General features: G+C 53.7%; 1 protein-coding gene across 1 annotated transcript; it reads right to left on the bottom strand.

Annotated features, from left to right (window-relative positions):
* Positions 1 to 1323: 1323 nt before the first annotated feature.
* On the bottom strand, positions 1324 to 13288 carry RP1L1 (RP1 like 1). The gene is made up of 3 exons (XM_089912743.1): positions 12190 to 13288; positions 10166 to 10307; positions 1324 to 8607 (listed from the first exon to the last, which is right to left on the bottom strand). The coding sequence occupies exons 1-3, from the start codon at positions 12793 to 12795 to the stop codon at positions 3557 to 3559; spliced, it is 5799 nt and encodes a 1932-aa protein (XP_089768869.1). The 5' UTR covers positions 12796 to 13288; the 3' UTR covers positions 1324 to 3556.
* Positions 13289 to 18678: the final 5390 nt, after the last annotated feature.

Here is an 18678-nt window from a genome sequence, read left to right as displayed (position 1 = left end):
TCTTTGAGTTGCAAATGCACCAAGTTTTGATTCAGGGATGGGCTACAGGAAGCCCAACATTTTCAAGAGGTGCTAAATTTCAGAGGCCTGTGCAATGCTGTGCGGTATGGTTGCTGTAGAGAAGAGGGGTGCAGAGGAGACGTTCAGCGGGGATTTCAGTGGGGATTTCAGATCCCCACCTTGGCTGATGGCCCTGAAATACTTTATCTCCAAGGCAGAAGAAGACGCAGTTTTCCATTAACAGCAAGTTTTTTAATATAAAAGCAGAAATATTGGGTTGGCCAAAAAGTTCGTTCGGGTTTTTCCATAGCATCGAACAAACTTTTTGGCCAACCCAGTTCCTGGAGGCTTCAAGAAGATGAGTTTGTAACTGAAAGGAGAATTCTGTGGCTAGAAAACTTTTGAGTTCAACTCTTAGCTTTAAAAAAACAGGTTATCTCAAGCTCCCAATGTCTGTATGTAATTAGAACATTACTAAGGACGTAATACAATTGGTTGAACAAAAAAATCCCATCTAATCTACTTTCCTAAGTCTTAACTCTTTTGCAGTAAATTCATTCAGCAAATCTTTGATCACTTTTAGCTAAATGATTTAGTTAGGGAACCCAAATCAAAATGAAAAAAATATGATACAGTGGAAAAGGACGTGGACTTCAGAGTCTGAAATATCTGAGATTAAATCCTGGCTTTGCCTCTAACTAACTGCGTGAACTTGGACAAGTTTACCTAAGACTCCTCCACCTCGGTTACTTCATTTTTGAAATGAGGATAACTGTCGACTTGCTTACTTCACAGGCACGTTGAGAAGACTAAATGAGATCATTTATGTTCCTGTGGTACCTGATACATCATAGGCGTTGAAAACTTAGCAGTTCTAATTAAAATATTGGTATTTTCCCAATACACATGTAATGAAGTTTCATATGTTATCTCATCTACTTCTCAACAATGCAGTGAGCAAAATATTACTTGGTCCATTTCACAGAGGTTGCAACTGAGGTGCCATCATTGGAACTTGAGTCTGGTCATCCAACTCCAAGTCCCACCCTCTTTCCATTGCCTTCTCTTGACCAGAGGTGGACATGCCATTTTAGTGAAGTGCCGGGTCAGTAGGTGCCAGTGGTGGCTGTCTCTGTCATTTGGGGAGATAGCAGATTATGAAACAAAGAGGTTGGAACATCTCTTAGGAAATGACTGAGGACCTCAAGTCACAGAAGAGGTGCACAGTAAATGCTCCATGTCAACTAATAATAATAAGTTCTAGACAATCCTGCATATCACCATATCTAATCCAAGCTCACAATGCAATCTGTTTCACTGGGAGCTTCTGGCTAGGATACCAGTTCATATGTACATATGTGTGTGTGTATATAGATATTGTGTTAGTTTCTGGTGTACAGCAAAGTGATCCAGTTATACAGATACATATATATATTCTTTTTCATATATACTTTTAATGTAAAAACTTTAAAGACTCGCCTCCACAAGAAATTTTAAAAACATGTCAAATTTTATTAAGAACATCTTCAGCATTCAGAAACAGAGCAGAACAGGGACTTCCCTGGTGGTGCAGTGGTTAAGAATCCGCCTGCCAATGCAGGGGACATCGACCAGGTTCGAGCCCTGGTCCGGGAAGATCCTACATGCCGCAGAGCAACTAAGCCCGTGCGCCACAACTACTGAGCCTGCGCTCTAGAGCCCGCAAGCCACAACTACTGAAGCCCTTGCGCCTAGAGCCCATGCTCCACAACAAGAGAAGCCACCGCAATAAGAAGCTCGTGCATTGCAGTGAAGAGTAGCGCGCCTCCCCGTCAACGCAATTAGAGAAAGCCCGCACGCAGCGACAAAGACCCAATGCAGCCATAAATAAATAAACAAATTTAAAAAAAAAAAAGAAAAGAAAAGAAACAGAACAGAACAGATGACTTTGGGCATGAGGACACAGCCTACACCCAACATTTGCTTTATTTTCTATTATTAATGTATTTATTTTCTTTATTTTTTACATGAACATTTACATTTGAACAACCAGTGAACAATACCTGTTCTTGTAGCACAGACCTCCACTTTAAAAATTCTGAACACACAGAGTGGTCCTGTATGCTGGTGAGAACCCTTGCAGGAAATTCTGCCCCACTAAGGACCCCCCGATCCAGACAGCCCTAGTCCAAGGCTTGCTGGAGAAGCCTGCCGAGAAAGGGCACTTTTTCAATCTCAAAAATGAAAAACAGAGTGTTTAAAAATTGTAAAGGACAGGTGTAAATCAATTTGTTTAAAAAAAGCTAGAATTCCAGCTGAAAATGGGTAAAAGGCATACATGTATAATTTATATGCAAATGGCTTTTTAAAAAACTAGAAAACTCTTTAATCTCATTAGCAATCAAATATAGCTAAAATAGTTCCACGTTAAAATAAGGTACTATTTTTCCCTATAAAATTAGCAAAAGATTTCTCATTTTTAATGACTCTACCAAACACGGTTGAGAATGTGGCAGACCAGGTGATGTAACTTAGTACAACTTAGTAGACCTTTAGAAAAACAATTTGACAGAAGGAAGGTATCAAGAGCCTTAAAAAAGTCGATATCTTTAGACCCAGTAATTCCATGCCTGGGAATCTATCCTAAGGAAACCATCTGCTATTCAGGGAAAAAAAAAAAATATATATATATATATATATATATATATATATACACACACATATATATATGGAAAAAATAATGGAAACCATCCAAATGGTCAACAAAAGGGAGATGGTGAAAAAGCATTTTATAATCTCATATTATTTGGGCATTAAAAACATTATTCAGGTATTAAAAATAGGTTTATGAAGATTTTGAGATTAATGGGGGGAATTCTCAAATTATGTTAAAAAAAGAAGTTTAAATACACATCTATCAAATAATTAGAAAAATGATGGGAAAGAAATACATCCAATGCTACCACGAGTCATCCCTGAGGGGTGGGATTATGAGTGACTACTTTTCCTTCTTTCTGCTCTTTTGCATTTTCCAATTTTTTTCATTCCAAAAAAAGAAAAGAATTAAGGAAAGACACTTGAACTTTGGGGCTGAGAACAAACTTTGTCCAGTGATCCTGAATTTATCCTCTTCTCTCCAAATTTTCACATCTGCAGAATCACCAAATATAGTCAAGACTAGAAAAAAGCACTTCAAAGTCGAGAGACATCAGTGCCCAGGAGAGGCCCAGGAGAGAAATAACTGGAGATCAATAGGCAAAGAACAAGGGAAACACTCACCAGCAAAAAACAAACACACAAACAAAACCTCTCCTGGACGGTTGCCAGGCAGTTCCATCCTCCTGGGCCCAGCAGGCAAATGCTGGGGCAGCTGACCTCGTATAATGCGGAAGATCTGGGATGGCCCTCTTTCACGCAGTGGGTGGACAGGCCGACGGGGCCTTGGAAACCCCAGAATTTAGAACTGGGGCAGTGTGGGGTGGCCATGCCCTTGGCAAGTCCTTGACCTTCGCCCATGTCCCTTATGCATCTCCAGTAGGCTGAGCTCCAGACTCAGGACTGTCTTGCAGCTGGATCCTTAGAAATCTAAGTCGTCTTGGCCAAAGCCATCTGTCCTGTCCATGGGGAGGGTTTTAAGCATCACTTCTGTGGAAGCGAGACTTTTCACTACCTTCTCAGCTTCTAAGTCAGAGCCTCTCTCTGTCCCCTGCTCTGGAGCCGGGCCTCCCTCTTCCCCCAGCTCTGGAGTCAGACCTTCATCTGTTCCTAGCTCTGGCATCCTCGAGCCTGAAGGGGCCCCGTCTTGCTCAGAAGGGGAGCTTTCTGGACACGTGCCTGTGACTTTTGTCTCTGGATCAGGGACGCCCTTGGCCTCGTCTTCAAGGCTCCTCGTGGGTCTGTCTGAAGGCTCATCTTCGGAGCTTTTCTGAGAGAGCCGAGAGCAGTTCCCCAGAGATGATGCGCTGGAGGACGAGAGGCCTGACCTTTGGCGGGGGGAGCCTGCACCTGGGGCCAGGGACAGCGTGGGCCTGCCCTCCTGGTCTGGGCTGCTGTTTCTAGAAGCCTCACGCGACTGGCGGTGTCCGAGGCCAAGCTGAGGGCGCGCTTCTCTCTTACCTCGATTTCCTCCTCCTGACTCTGCCTGTTGCTCCCCGTCAGCTCCCTGGGCCTCTGCACTTTCGGCACCAGCGTTCTGTCCTCCTGGACTTGGGTCACCTCCTCCCGGGGCTTCACCCGCCCCAGTGTCCTCAGCCCCAGAGCCCACCTCTGGGTCTCCTTCCTCCCTGCCCACACCCTGCTTCCCCCGCCCCACCCCGTCCGGGTAGCTGCCTACAAAGGGGTCTGTTTTCCTTTCTCTCTTCTCAGCAGTTGCCCCCTCCTCTGCCCCCCGGGGGGCTTCATCTCTGCTGAGGGTCTCGTGCCCCACCTCCACCCCGGGGCCCTGGCCTGATCCCAGCTCAGGGCCTCCGTCTGCTCCCCGGACAGGGTCCGTCCCCGAGGGGTCCCTCTCCATCCCCCTCTTTGCAGGGGCCGCCTCTGCTGTCTCCCCGTCCACACATCTTCCTTTCTTCTTCTGCAGAATTTGCTGCAGGTCAAAGGCCTCTCTGACGGGCGCACTGGCCGCCCGCACTGCGTCCCCCGGGGATGCAGGGGCCACTTTCTTCCTCATGCAGGCCTCGCAGGGACAGAACCCCTCCTCCTCAACCTGCTCCCCGAGCCGGGTCCCCAGGGCTCCTCTGAAGGTTGGTACGTCCTCCAGGGAGAAGGAGGGGGGCCCCCGGCCCTGCGTGTGCTCGGAGGAAGCTGAGAGGTCACTCAGGCCCTGGGGGTGCTGCCTGTACTGCTTGGTCTGCAGGGGCGTCTCCCAGCGGAGGGCTTCCCTGGGTGGCCCCGGCGCCGTGCCCCCCACCTGGCTCTGCACCTTGTGGAGCTCCTTCTCGATGTGGTCCTGGAGCCGCCGGCCCACGTCCTGCTGCAGCTCGGCCACCATCTGGTCCAGCAGGTCGTTGCTCTCCAGGCCCCAGCGGGCTTGGAGCTCGGCCGTGGCAGTGGCGAGGTGGGCCATGAAGGCCTTCTCCATATTCTTCAGGAACTTGGACACCCAGAGGGGGTCAGGGTCCAGAGGCCCTCTGCAGGCTGTGGAAGTGCCCCTCTCCTCCGCCCCCTGGGTAAGCTTGGCCTGGGTTTGCCCACAGCCTGTCTCAGCTGCTGTGGACAACTTCTCCAAAGAAGGCTCAGTGTTGGGGCCACCTTGACTCCCGCTGGCGTCTGGGTCACTCTCCCTGAGGCTCTTAGGGCGCTCTTTCGGGCTCTCTCTCTTCCCTGGGGGGCTCAGTGTGGCCGAGGTGGGGTCTCCCTGCTCTTCCTGCAGGCTCTTGTCTTCCCTGGCACCCGCCGCATCCTGAGAGCCCGCCCCTGACGATTCTCGTCCTGTGATTCCTTCCTCTTCAGGAAACCCTTTAACACCCTCTTCTTGCAGTTCTGCTCTTTCTTTTTCCTCTTTTATTTCCTCTAATTGTACCCCCTCTTCTTGCATCGTGTTTTTAACACCTTGGTCCAGGTCACTGCCCAACATCTGCTCCCCACTGTTTCTTTCGGACCTGTCCTCGCTGGAGGCACCACCAGCCTCGGAACCACTCGTCTGTTGGTTTCCCGGATCCTCTGGGTTCCCTGAGATTCTGGAATCAGGCCTCTTGCAGGGGATGCTTGAGGGCAGCCCCATCCTCTCAGGGACCAGGGCGCAGTCCACGGTGCAGGGCCCGTGTCCCTCCCCCGAGCCTCCGGAACCACTGCCAACATCCACACCAGAGGAGGATGTTGGCGTGAAGTCCTCAGCTGCAGCGTGGGACCCAAGGGCCGGCAGGGCCTGGCCCCAGCCTAGCTCCTGGAGGCCCGAGTCCAGCTCTCTGTGCCCAAGGCCACTCCCTGGCCACAGGGCCTGCAAGGTGCTCAGGAGCTCCTGGTACCGAGGAGAGTCTGTGAACCTCACTTTGCCAGCGGGAGACCCAAGGTCATCATCAAAGAAGCGGAGCCTGGCGAGACAGGTGACGAGGGCCTGGGCCGAGCGGCCGAGTCTCCTGCCCACTGAGCTGGACACTTCGGGCACACTGCTGGGCCGGCCTGGCCTGGATCCCATCAGCGCCTTCATGATGTGTATGGAGGAAGAGACCCTGCTGGGAAGCACGCACTGGCCCATCGCACGGTCCACAGCCGCTCCTTTGCCTTTGCAGGCCTCCGTAGGGGCTTCTGAAACCCCACTGCAAGGCAGGCCCTCTCCTGACCTGGGACCAGCGCTGCCCGTCCCTGGGAGGGCTGCACCTGGTTCTGCTTTCTCACTGGCCGCCCCTTCCAGGGGCACTTGTCTGGCCTGCACTGACCCTTCCAGGCCATCTGGGGGATATTGGTCAACAGGGTCCTCCTCGGGACCTTCCGGGCTGCGCCCAGCCAGGTCTTCGCCCTCGTCCACCATCTCGTATTTCACGGGCTCCTCCGAGATGTTGCTCAGCCATGCACGGACCACCGCTCCTGGGGAGGCTCGGGGCAGGGTGCCCAGCATCATGCAGCCACCTCCCTTTTGCTCCTCCAGGTCTCCTCCACCCGAGACCTTCTCCTGGAACGTTCTCCCGAGCTTGGGACCGCGGTGGGAGCCACCCCTTCTCACGGCTCTGACTGCTCTCCCCACGGCCCCTCCCGGAGAGCCAGGGGGCCGAGGGCGCCACACGTCCAGCTTTTCCTCCCCCGCCTCGGCCCCGCCCGGCTCCCCATCAGCACTGTGGGTGCCCTCGCTGTGGCTGAGGGTACGCAAAGGATGCTTCTTGCCCAAGGGCCGTGGCTTGCGAGGCATGGGACAGTACCTGCTGCACACCGAGCAGGCCTCAGAGAAGGGGCCCTGGCCGCCCCAAGACTGGGAGGCTGGCAGCGACTGCGTCTTCCCACCGGGGGAACCGAGGGCCGGGGATGCGCCCAGCTGCGAGCAGCAGCTGGCCCCGTGCACTCCCGGCCTCCCTCCCTCGGGCCACCTGACTGGCAGGACCAAGGGCCAGGAAGGCTTGGGACTGTCACCCCCTGCCTTTTCACCCAGGCCATCAGCTTGCGAGTTGAAAGAGCCAGATGTGTTTGAAGGTGTGGGAGCTGGTGAACACGCCCTGAACTCAGGGTCCCCTTCGGTCTCAGCAGCGGGGGAATTTGGGGGGTGGAAATTGGAAGCACAGTCAGAATTGCTCACAGGGGTGATGGGAATGCTGCTGAAACCTCGCGTGTCCCAGGAATAAAGAGTGGCGGAGAAGCAGGGCTCCGGGTCCCGGGAGGCCCGGCTCCCGCAGCTGTGTGGGCTTTCCGAAGGGCCAGGCGCTGGGCTGTCTGGGCGGGCCCTGCCTCTGCTGGGAGGCCCTGGCACTGGCCTGGACACAGGCAAGCCGAGTGGGCAGTGGGTGTCCTTTGGGTGGTGGTGCTGCCCGGGGCGGCCCCTCTGGGACCCTCGGCTGAGGACAGAAACGCTGGGTAAGGACAGGGTGCCGGCTCTGCTCTGCTGCTTTCTGCTCCTGCCTGGGGCTGAGGCACAGGCAGAAGGTGGACGGTGGCCTCCTGCGTCCTCCCCAGAGGCTGCCCGGGGGCCCTCTTTCCTTACAGACGAGGGGCTCACAGCGGGGGAGCCGGGGCCTCCCCCCTGGGTGGCCCCCCAGGAAGTCGCGGCCCAGCTCTTCTTGCTGGGGCGGCCCTGGTGCAGTTCACCCCTTTCACTGGACTCCTCGTGAGACCTGCCACTTGCCGAGGAGTCAGGAAAAGCGTCTGCCGGGCCTCGGGTCCCGGGTTTCAGGCAGCCACGGTGCTCCCTGAGGCCCGGCATTGCTCCCTCGCCTGTGCTCTCACCAGCCCCCGAGGCCAGACTTGGGCCACAGCTGCCCACACCATCCTCCAGGGACCTGGAGCAGAAAGAAGAGTTGTTCTCAGAGCCTTCAGGGGCTCTGTCACTGGAGGAAGGGCTGGCGCTGTCTTTGCTCCTTCTTTTCCTGCTGGCGACCCCTTGGCTCCTGGGGGTCCTGGAGTGGGACCTCTGGGGCAGCCCAGACCTCCTCTGAGAGGCTGTCTGCTCTCCCTGGGGGGCATAAAGGGGGTTCATCCAGATCTCATATCTAGACCCCGGCTGCCACCGGCCTCGGTCAAAGGCCCCCACACCTCCTGCCTCGCAGGGCCCCAGTCCCTGTGCCCCAGGCTCCGAGGGGTCCCTAGGGGGTCCCCTCCACACACAGCCGAGGGGATCTGCCTGCCCCAGGACGGGGCCCACCCCACTGGCCGCTGTGAGACTGCTGGCCCTCCTGACCCTCCTGGACCACAGGAGCAGGTCCTCCCCCTGTAGGTGGAAGCGGACTTTCATCTCCACGGACAAGCTGCCGTCCTCGTTCACGCGCACGTTCTTCTCAATGTCTTCACCGGCTACCGATGGGCTGAGCTGGCCAGGTGTGCCCTGAGGGTTCCCGTCAGGAGCAGGGCACGTGCAGGCACTTTGCAGAGGCACCGAGGGGTCACCGAGCCCAGACCTCTCTAACAGCAAGGAGAACCGCCGTGGCCTGCTGCCTGGCCTGGACCGCGCGTGGATCACGCTCTGCTTGGCTTTGGGCCCCCAGCTCCCTGGTGCACGATGACAAGCAAGAGAAAAGAAGGAAAGATAGTGAGCTGCCGGCGAGAGCTTCGGGATAGAAGAGTCAAGGCCAGTCACGAGCCTTCCACGGTCTGTATACCCCTGCCACCTCCACAACCAGCAGGAAGGACAGAAACCATGCTAGAACGAATATTCACGGAGCTGCCAGGGTGTGAACCAGCAGAGCCCAGCGAGATGAGCCTGAAGTCCGAATTCAGTCTCGACCCTGCCACTTCCTAGCTGTGTAGTCTTTGGCAGAGCCTCTTTCCTGAGCTGTGAAATAAGAGTCATGGTATCTAACGGGTAGGTTTGTTTTGAGGATGTCAGGCAGTGCATGTAAAGCTTCCTGCAAAGTCGCTGGCGCAGAGTAGGTTCTCCATAGACCGTAGAGTTGACTGCAGAGCATCGGTGCCCAGAGCTAAATCCCAGCTCTGCTCACACCCACCCACGGCACAGGAAGCAAAAATCAAGCTGCTGCAGACACACCTGATTGTAACTGGAAACTGCTTTGCAATTATTAGTGATGATTTGTCATCTTAACGCTCATCAAGATTTGGGGTTGATAAATGGTTGCAAGGAAGGACCTGGACACATGACAGCAGGTCGTGGTAGCTAAGCCTGCCCCTCAGCCATGAAAAAGAGAAGAAGAGGGGGTCACTGGGGATAGAGAGACATGATCCCGAGAGATAACGTAGCCCTTGGTACTTTCTCATTTCATCTCCTGAGCTAATGCTTGGCAAGAGGGAGGGGTCGGCAGAGGCTGAGCCTATGGCCGGCAGAAGAGCAGACCTCCTGAGTCCATCTGGGCAGGAGAAGGATTTGCTCAGTCCTGTTCCTCCATAAGCACCAGATGAGACTGGGGGCTCCTCCAGAGGAGGGGCTGTGGCTGATGGGCCTTTGTACATCCAACACCCAGCATGATGCAATCACCGAAACCATTGCTGTCTTTCTCTTCATAGCTTTTCACAAAGGATATTATTTTGTTTACTCGCCAAAATTTGCCCATTGTCATTCCAATAATTTTGCTTTTTGGGTTTTTGTTGTGGTTGTTGTTGTTTAATAATGAAGGCTACCTCTGGTACCTGGACGGATGGATGGTTGGCTGTATAGATTGATGGATGGATAGATGATCAATGGTTATCATTTGTTTTGGTCTGTTGGGTCCTCACTGTTGCCTAAGACAGTCATGACTCTTGAAAGATGCAAAGGCCACATATCCATGGTCCACTGCCTCCATAATGTCATGCCCACTATGGTTCTTAACAAAGTTTATTTTAGATCCTAGAAGCTTAACGTTCAAGATCTCTTAATCCCTGTTTAAATACCAGACTCCCATCTCTCTCAGCCCAGCCAAATGTTCAACCTAGTTATTAAGGCTGATGGAGATGAGAAGGAGAAAGAGGCAAGAGAGACCCCCAAACAAATGGGATGCCCCAGACCCGGAGCCAAAGGCAGGTTTTTAAAATTATCTAGAAAGGATACCTGCCCAGCCCTACCAAACCACCATCCAGTGCAAATAAGGCTGGGGATCCTGCGGAACAAACTCACCACTTTTCCTCCTTGAAGTCTGCCCAGATAAAGGTTCACTTCCATTTCTTCTGACATCTTCCACTGCCAGAGGTCTGAAGGGCTCACGACCGGCACATACCAGCACTGAGGGGCTGTGTAGCAGACCCTTCAGAGAGTCCACCTGGGGAAGCAGAGTGTTGAGTCAGGAGGCGTGGTCTGCAGGACCCGCTTCTGTCCAGCGAGACATAGGTAGAGGGAGAATCCACTGTCGCTGGTCCCTTTCCTGATATTTGCACATCTCACCCCAGATTTCTGATCCAAGGGAAGGATCCCATTCACTCCTCAATACACATCCATGACTGGCGGGGGGCTGAGGTCCTCCCACCATGATCTTTTTCTCTACCTACAGCCCTCCCTCCACCTGGTACGAGGTCTGTGGTTTAGAGGTTATTCTTGATACTCAGGTGGAAAAGACTTCAAGAAGACTTTGACTTGCTTCCCCGCCCACACTCCTCCCTCCAGAATGTGTATTTTTTAGAGCAACCATAACAGAAGGTCCAGGGCTCCCATATGGAGACCTGATTCACTATCTCACGCTTTTTCCAGGCAGAGTCCTCTCTTGGGTCTGATCTGTGCTTTCCAGTCTAATCTGAGCCCAGGGCCTCTGCTTCTGCCCCTAGTGGAGCAGAGAAAGACAAGGCACAGATGGCCTTTCTCTCCCTCGTCCAATTATTCTCTAGGCTCCTGCCCAGACGCGTGGGTCATCCTCCCACCACCTACCCCTACCCCCCACCATCATGACATCCCAGGCTGGGTCGTGCAGGCAACATCAGTACTGGATTGCATTCCAGGAAGCAGGTCCCTGCTTTTAGAAAAATCTCACCTGGCCCCAAGGATCCTGCCTATCTGATGATTTGCACAATTTATAGCATTACATTATAATTAGCGACGTTGGGGGATTTCGTTCCATCTTTAAAGTACAGAATCTGTTCTTTTTTGTTTTCTCCAATTAGAAGGGTATGCTTATTAACAAGGAAATGAAAGAAAGGGCTCTTAAGATAGAGGGTATAAAGGTGGGATCGTGACTGAGCTGAAAGAGAATGGTACAGCACGGATGCAAATTTGGGAAGCAGGGGTATATGTCTCGATGGTAGGAGGGATGGTTCCATTGTTAGGTGGGGACGCGCTGCTGTAGCTGCTGTTATAAATTTAAGTAGCATGGCGTATACAGGTGTCAGTAGCTATAGGACTAGACTGTGAGAGTTTATGTGGATTAGATCAATCAACCTCCATCCTCCAGCCTGCCCATCTTGGGTTACATTCATGTTCAGCAAAACCCAGGAGGGCAAAAGTTACATTCACTAGCCTTCTTGCCAGTTAGGCCGGATGCCGATCGGGTTCCATCAGGTAGGTCAAGCCTGGGATGGCAAGCGAGGTAGACACTGTCTCTTCTTGCTTCTGGCTGTGTGTGGCTACAAAGCAAGTCTGTGGGCATCGGGAGGCGATGGCGCTCAGGCAGCAGTGGCTGGTGTCCCTGGGCATTAAGATGCAGCTGGGGCAGGTTGCCGACCCAGCTTTATAAGCTTCGGTTCCACTACAGAGGGGTCGTTCTCAGCCCAATCACAGTGGCTTGGAGCGGAGTTAGCAGCTTTCTGCAGGGTGCTGGGAGCCAATCCTGCACACCCAACTTGGAGTTCGCTCCCGCAGCTTTCCAAAGATTTGAAAGTCCCCCCAGTGCCCTGCGGGAAATTGCTTTCTGCTTAAAGCACTTTGAATCTTTTGTGTTTCCTACACTGAGCTCTCACCAAAATAGGTTAAGAGGACTGGATAAGAAAACAAAGTGTGCAAGGAACAGGTACTAAACACTTGCTAAATGGTAGCTGAAAATATGAAGAACAATTGCTTGTTTGATTAACTGACTGAATGTCTCCACTCTATTCACCTTTAATTAGTAGCAGGGCAATCAGTGCCTCTTTTAAAGAAATAACTTCCCAGTTCCACCTAAGTGTTTTGAGCTGAGGTCCAGGGAACCTTTTAAGGAAATGTCATACCCGACAGCCTACCTTTTTCCCACCGGTTGTGTACACCTGCTTCACGGGAAAGTGCAGCAGATCCGAGGCTTTGCTGAGAAAGGCCGTCAGGTTCCTGGTGTTCCTGTGACTGAGCACCACTGTCTGCTGGTATCGAGGGTCGCCGTTCTTAACCAGCGTTATCCTCCTCGGGGCTCTGAGACTTTTGCAGGAAGAAGCCGTTCCAGGTGCCTCGCAGCAGCCTTCGAAATCCCGTGACTGCTGAGAAGGGCTTCTCCCCCGTGGCCGGCCCGGCCCGCTGGGGGTCTTGGGGGGCTTCTTATCGGAGCAGACGTAGCAGCCGCCGTCTTGCAGCTGCTCCAGGGTGCTGAGGCCGTGCAGGCCCCGGGGCGTGGTGACGGAGCGCACCCCAAAGGAGAGCGGCACGCGCTGCGAGAGCTCATCCATCAGGGCCCCGAAACTCCTGAAGGCGCGTCGGTGAACGGCCAGGCGAACCCCAGCAAACTGGGGATCCCCTCGCTTGAGGAAAGTTATCTTCTTGGCTGGCATGACCTGGGTGACAGAGGGGGTCCGGGCCACAGAAGGCAGGAGGCACTCGCGGTGTCCGGGGGCCTGGGCATCCCTCGGGGTGCTGTTCATGGTGTGGAGGACCAGGCAGCTGAAATGGATCGAAGGAAGAGGAAAGTCAGAGAGCGGGTCTGTGCATTTCCTCCCCCTCGTTACAGAGGCGCTCCCTGCTCACCCCAAATCTGCTCCACTCAAACTTGTAGAGGCAGGTTAATCCATTTTGATGAGTAGAAGGAAGGCCAAAGGTTTGGCATGGGAAGATCTGAATTCAAATCCCACCCCTCACCCCCCACTTATTGGCTGTGTGATCCAGGAGGTTGATGACATAGTCCGTGTTTTGGTAACATGCAGCCATATTGATCTGCATAGTGGTTACGAGGATTCAATGAATTTACGCGCACAGAGCTAGCATCGGTACACCTTCATTCCTCTCCTTTCTCTTGCTGTTTCTCTTACCCTCTTCTACCACCTTGAACTCCTTTGAATAGTGTAGAGTTTACCTCCTAAGGAGGTGGGTGAATAAGGGGACATAAGAATACCGAACAAGTGGTCAGGAGACCCAGGCGCCCTGCCCTCCCTCTCAGAGCAAAGTGTCATGTGTGAACATGGGGGAGTCCAGGCTCTCTGCACTCACATCCTCCAGCAGCCAGGTGGGAGGGCCGGAGCAGAGTCCCTCGTCCCAAACCCTGAGGGTGGAGTGCAGACAAGGAGACTCGTAACTCAAAGAGGATGCCACCACTTCATTCATCACCACTTGATGCCATGCTTTTTTCTCCATTATACAGGGAGGTTTGCTTTAATAGAACAAGGATGCTTCCCTGCATCCCTCCAAAGTCTCTGGAAGATGAACCCTGCAGGTGAGTACCACAGCCTGCTGCCACCAACGTGGGAGATAGGGCTGCAGGCCAGCTGTGCGGGGTCAAGGCCATTCGTCCAACCGTTCACTTCTATTCCCGCCGTGGTGGAGCCCCGTTGCCTCATCTGGGACTCTTGCAAAAGCCAGCTGCAGGCTCTTCCTGCCCAGGTCACCACATGGCATTCTGTTCTGTGCACCGGCCAGCCAAGTTGTCCCAAAGCCCTCTTCTCTCGGGACATTTCCAGAGCTCCAAGCCCCTCGGGTGGTTTGCAGTGTCCTCAGAAAAAGCCCAGGCCTTTACTGCACGATTCAAGGCCCTCTCCGCCCTGAGTCCCAGCTCCTGCCTTGTCCTGCAGGAATCCTCCACTCTGACCCAGCTGCCTGACTAGGAGGCTCTGCCTGCAGGGCGGCCTGTATTCTCTGCGCCCTGCCTCGGCTGTCCTCCTTTGTGGAGGCTTCTCCAGCCCCCAAGTCCGGGGCAAGCCCCAATTTCAGCACGGCTCCCCAGTGTTTCCCACACCCTATACCCTTCCTAGCCAACTATCCCAAGGCATGGGGCACAGAACCTGTACCCCCCGGGACACCCAGCCCCCTGCTTGACGCAGAGCAGGGGCCCAAGAAGTGCCGCTGACTGAAGACATCTGTGCTTCACAGAGCCGCCCAGCAGAGCCCAGGCCTGCCAAGCGGCTGCCACGCACGCAGTCAGGATCAGATGAGGGGTCTCCCCTGATTACGCGGGGTTCAAACTCAGCAGGACCCTCGTTGCTGCGCACACTGCAGGCGACCACGGTCTCCTCGGCCGCAGCCCAGCCAGCGCCCACGTCTCCCTTTTTACCTTTACTCACCATTCATCCCCATCCGTCTTCGGGGAAAGAACTCTGCTCTCATTTTTAAAATCTTGGTGCACAAGAGGGCTTATAATCTTCTCTCATCTCTGCACAAACTTTATAATTAGCTTCCTCAGCCTCCTGCCTCCCAGCTAATCCCTCTAAAGCCGCCCCAGCACCGATGCACATCCCCGCAGCTGCGCACGCTTCCTCCGGCGTGCCTTCCCGAGGGCTCCCTTTCTTCCCACTTGATTCACAGTTTCTCTTTTGACCATGAGCATCCTTCTTGGCCCTAACTGAGGGACTGAGAGGGTAAGGAAGGTCACAGTGTGCCCTGCAGTCACCACCATATCCCCCAGCATCACGATGTCCCCAATGTCACCGTGTCCCCCTGTCACCATGTTCCCAGCATCACTGTGTCCTCCAATGTCTCTGTGACTCCCAGTATCACCATGTCCCCCAATGTCACCGTGTTCTTTGTTGTCACTATGTCCTTATAGTTCCACAAGCGTAATGGTGCCCCCAACATCACCATGTCCCCAATGTGACCATGTCCCCCAGTGTCACCATGTTCCTAGCATCACTCTGCTTCCCAGTGTCATGGTGTCTCTCAATATCACCATGTCCTTTATTGTCACCATGTCCCCCATACCCCCTTAGCATCACTGCATCCCTCAATGTTACTGCGTCCTTCAGTGTCGCCGTGTCCCCCAGTGTCACTATGTCTCCCAGCATCGCCGAGTCCCCCAGCGTCTCCGCTGTCTCCGAGGACTGCTCTTCCTCACAGCCCACTTCTGAATAGACAGGGCCTCCCCAGGGCCCTCCCGGCAGCAGATCTGCAGGGAGGGGAGAGACAGTGAAGGTAAAGCCCGTCTGGGCTCCCCCAGGACCCTGGCCAAAGCGTCTTGTGGCAACGATGCATTCAGAACCCTCAAGCGCTGACGGCCCCTTTCCTCTGTCGTTCCTCTAGCAAATAGCTTCTTTATGAACTGGAATTCTCAATCTCCAAGTGGATTTTTGAAATAAAAAGACAAATGTGACCCAAGGGATCTTAAGTACAAAAGATCAGGTGGATAACAGCCGGGCTCCACCCCGAAGGCTCCTTCCCAGTGTGAGACCAAGCACACGACCCCAGAGAAGTGAGGGAAGCCACGGACCACCCCCTGCTGCTAACGTACCTGCACTCAGGTGACAGACAAGATTCCGCACATCGCTTCAGGTGGCTCGCTGACACGCACACATACACACACTAATGCAGAGACACAGACACACACATGTACACACAGACACATACATATACACACAGACACGCATACACACATGCACACACTCCCTTACTTGCATGTACACAGATATACACACACATGCACACACACAGACAAATTAGGACCCAGGAGAAGAGCTGAAGGGGCAGGGTAGCCTGCTGTGTAGACCGTGCAAGGGGAGGGCACACAGGACTGCACGCGTCGCACGGCTTCTCGCAGGAAGGTGAGGGCACCACCTGACCTCCAGCGCCATCAGCAGAAACAAACAGGCTCTGCTTCATCCACAACCTCCTCCTGCAGCCACGGGGAAGGGAGAAGAAAATCGATTCTCTTTTTTCAAAGAGGCTTAATGAACTTTTGATTCTTTCACCTTCAAAGTGACCTGGCTCCCAGGCCAGGGTAGTCATTCATTTAATCACTCTTTCATTCACGCATTCACGTACCCAACAAAGATTTCTGAGCTTCTATTGTGTGTCAGGCTCTATGCTGGGTCCTGGAAATACAAAGAGGACTGAGCCATAGCACCCATCTTCAAAAACGTCATATTCTAGTGTGGCAAGTAGGTACATTATTAAAATGCAGCATAAAACATGTTCTGCGATAGAGATAGAGATATATATACACAGGGTGTGACTGAAAGCAGGTTCAGGGGAATGCAAGTCAGGGAAGACTTCCTGAAGGAGGTGACGTGCTGCCTCCTGAGCAGAGACCTAAAGGACAACTTGGGGATTAGCCAGAGAAAGAGGGAGTTAGGACCGGCGTGGCAAATAGATACTGCCGTGGTGCTAACTCTGACCTGAGGGGTGGGCTGGAAGGATGGGCGGAGGAGGTGCTGCTGAGGCTTTCTTTGTGCCGCGTCATATGGCAGAGCTGCCATAGCGTCAGGACAGAGAAGGGCCACACAGTGCCTGACCTTCCCATCCTTGTTCTCCTCCTGGCATTCGAGGTGAGGGCATATGTGCAAAAGTGTGGTGGAAAAAGAAAGCTTGGGTATTCTGGAAGGGCTTTCGACTGACACACACAGTGCATCTGACAGGCTCTATTAAGGGGGCTGATGAATGCCCCTCGAGGATGGAACAGCACAGACAGTAAGATCAGTTGACCCCAGGAACTGCAATGGCAGAGCCCAGAACCCTTCCCCACTGAAGTCTGAGATGCTGGCAAAAGCAAACTCAGGGGGTTCCTACCTTAGATCCAAGAACAGGTAAGTAAGGAAGAGGGGGATGGTAACTGAGTCTGGCAAAAACAGAGGAGCAGTAAGAAGCAGGCATCACTGCAGGCTAAGTTTACCTGGACTGCCCCAGTTGTAGCATTGAAGGGCCCAGTGCTGGGACCCCACCCTCCCCTCCACTTCCCATCCCCTGGTAAGTTCCCAGGATCAGGTGGGCCTCTTCCTGGCACTGGCCCCCTTGGCAGCGAGGCCGGGATAAGCTGGTTGCCTCGTGGAGCTGGATAAAGACGTCACAACCAAGAATGGGAAACCAAGTCCGAAGGACTTGGCCGCACCCCTGGACGTACTAAGGCCTGAAACCAGCACCCAGACTGGAAAACTGGACTCTTTGGATACACTAGCCAACAATTCTCAACTTAGCTTAATGGATTTGAGTTGGAGTTTCTGTCACCTGAAACAGAAAGGGACACGGATCCCCCAAGGCACAGTCAGTGAGTGCCCTGTCTTTCCCAGATTCAGTTAGGGAGGCCCCTGGGGGCGGGAGGGTGGAGCTCTGAGGCCCCTCCCAGATCCTCTCGCCTCGTCCCTGGGGATGAGGTGAACTATTCCTTTCCTGCAAGCCCTGATGGGGGAGGGGTGAGTATAACATAAACCCTCAGAGGTGGGACAGAGGGTTACTGCTCAGCTGATATGCAAAGTTACGTATATTGGGTTTTTCCCTCGTTGCATCCCTCCTTTCAAAATCATGAGGTTTCTCTCCCTAAGTGGGAGGACTTAACCACTTTTTCTTTTTCTTTTTTTCTTTTTTTGCGGTACGCGGGCCTCTCACTGTTGCGGCCTCTCCCGTTGCGGAGCACAGGCTCCGAACGTGCAGGCTCAGCGGCCGTGGGTCACGGGCCCAGCCGCTCCGCGGCATGCGGCATCCTCCAGGACCGGGGCACGAACCCGCATCCCCTGCATCGGTAGGAGGACTCTCAACCACTGCGCCACCAGTAAGCCCAACTTGACCTCTTTAACAAGACAAGATAGGTAGGATAGCAGGCCTGGCCCATGAGGAGAGTGCATGCAGCTCTTCTTTACCACCTGTGAACGAGGTGAGCCACGTGATCGGGAACCCACTTCATAGGAGAGAGAAGACAACCCTTCCCCCATTAACACTCTCTATGGGGGAGGGGGTGGACAGCAAGAGAAGGTTCTGGAGGAAGTGGGGAGCCTGGCCCTTCCAGGTGCAAGGAAGTGTTGGGGAGAAGGGCAAAGAGAAGCGGGGGGCAGAGCTGGGGGACAGCACATAGGGTCTGCCTCCCAGCTTGGGGTCACGGTGGGGAGACTGGAGGTGGGAAATATCTAGATAAGGCGAGAGACACTCCAGCAGCAGACAGCGTCTGCCCAGCTGCGCCGTGACCAAGCTCTAAAGGAGACCTCCTTTCGGGACCCACACCCCACTCCCACTCGGGACAGGGCCTCAAGGTATGTTGGGCAGAGCAGATTGGAGGAGGCTCTGATGTCTGGATTTCCTAAGCCACCTGGATTCTAATGGGGGGTGGACAGGACCAGGCAGTAGATCAGGGTCTGGCTGTCAAGTGGTGGTGGGTGATCTCAGTCAGCATACAGACTGGGGGGCGAATCACTAGTGTCCCAGCCAAAGCCAGGCCCACAGCACCAAATCCTAGCAATGGTGGGACCGCTTTAGGGCAGTAAAGGATAGGGGAGGGTGCCAGGGGATTTCAGGAGGAAGAAAGTATAGGAGTCATCCCAGCTGTGTGTGGGTAGGGGAGGGAAGTGGAGAAAAACAGATTAAGGGGCAAAAGGAGAAAAAAATAGAATTCTCAGGAAATG

The sequence above is a fragment of the Delphinapterus leucas genome, chromosome 6 (genome assembly GCF_059928025.1).
Source record: "Delphinapterus leucas isolate spDelLeu-1000000601 "Yukka" chromosome 6, BTC_Dleu_Yukka2, whole genome shotgun sequence".
Classification (NCBI taxonomy): Eukaryota; Metazoa; Chordata; class Mammalia; order Artiodactyla; family Monodontidae; genus Delphinapterus; species Delphinapterus leucas.
The sequence above is the reverse complement of the archived record's forward strand: the minus strand, read 5'-3'. Positions and strand labels throughout refer to the sequence as shown.

Bases quoted from the DNA above. Each gene is read 5' to 3' on its own strand.
- RP1L1 (XM_089912743.1), bottom strand. From the start codon at position 12,795: ATGAACAGCACCCCGAGGGATGCCCAGGCCCCCGGACACCGCGAGTGC. The intron at 10,308-12,189 runs GTAGGCTGTCGG...CTGCTTCCCCAG, and splicing joins ACACAACCGGTGGGAAAAAG to GTGGACTCTCTGAAGGGTCT. The intron at 8,608-10,165 runs GTGAGTTTGTTC...ATCGTGCACCAG, and splicing joins GACTTCAAGGAGGAAAAGTG to GGAGCTGGGGGCCCAAAGCC.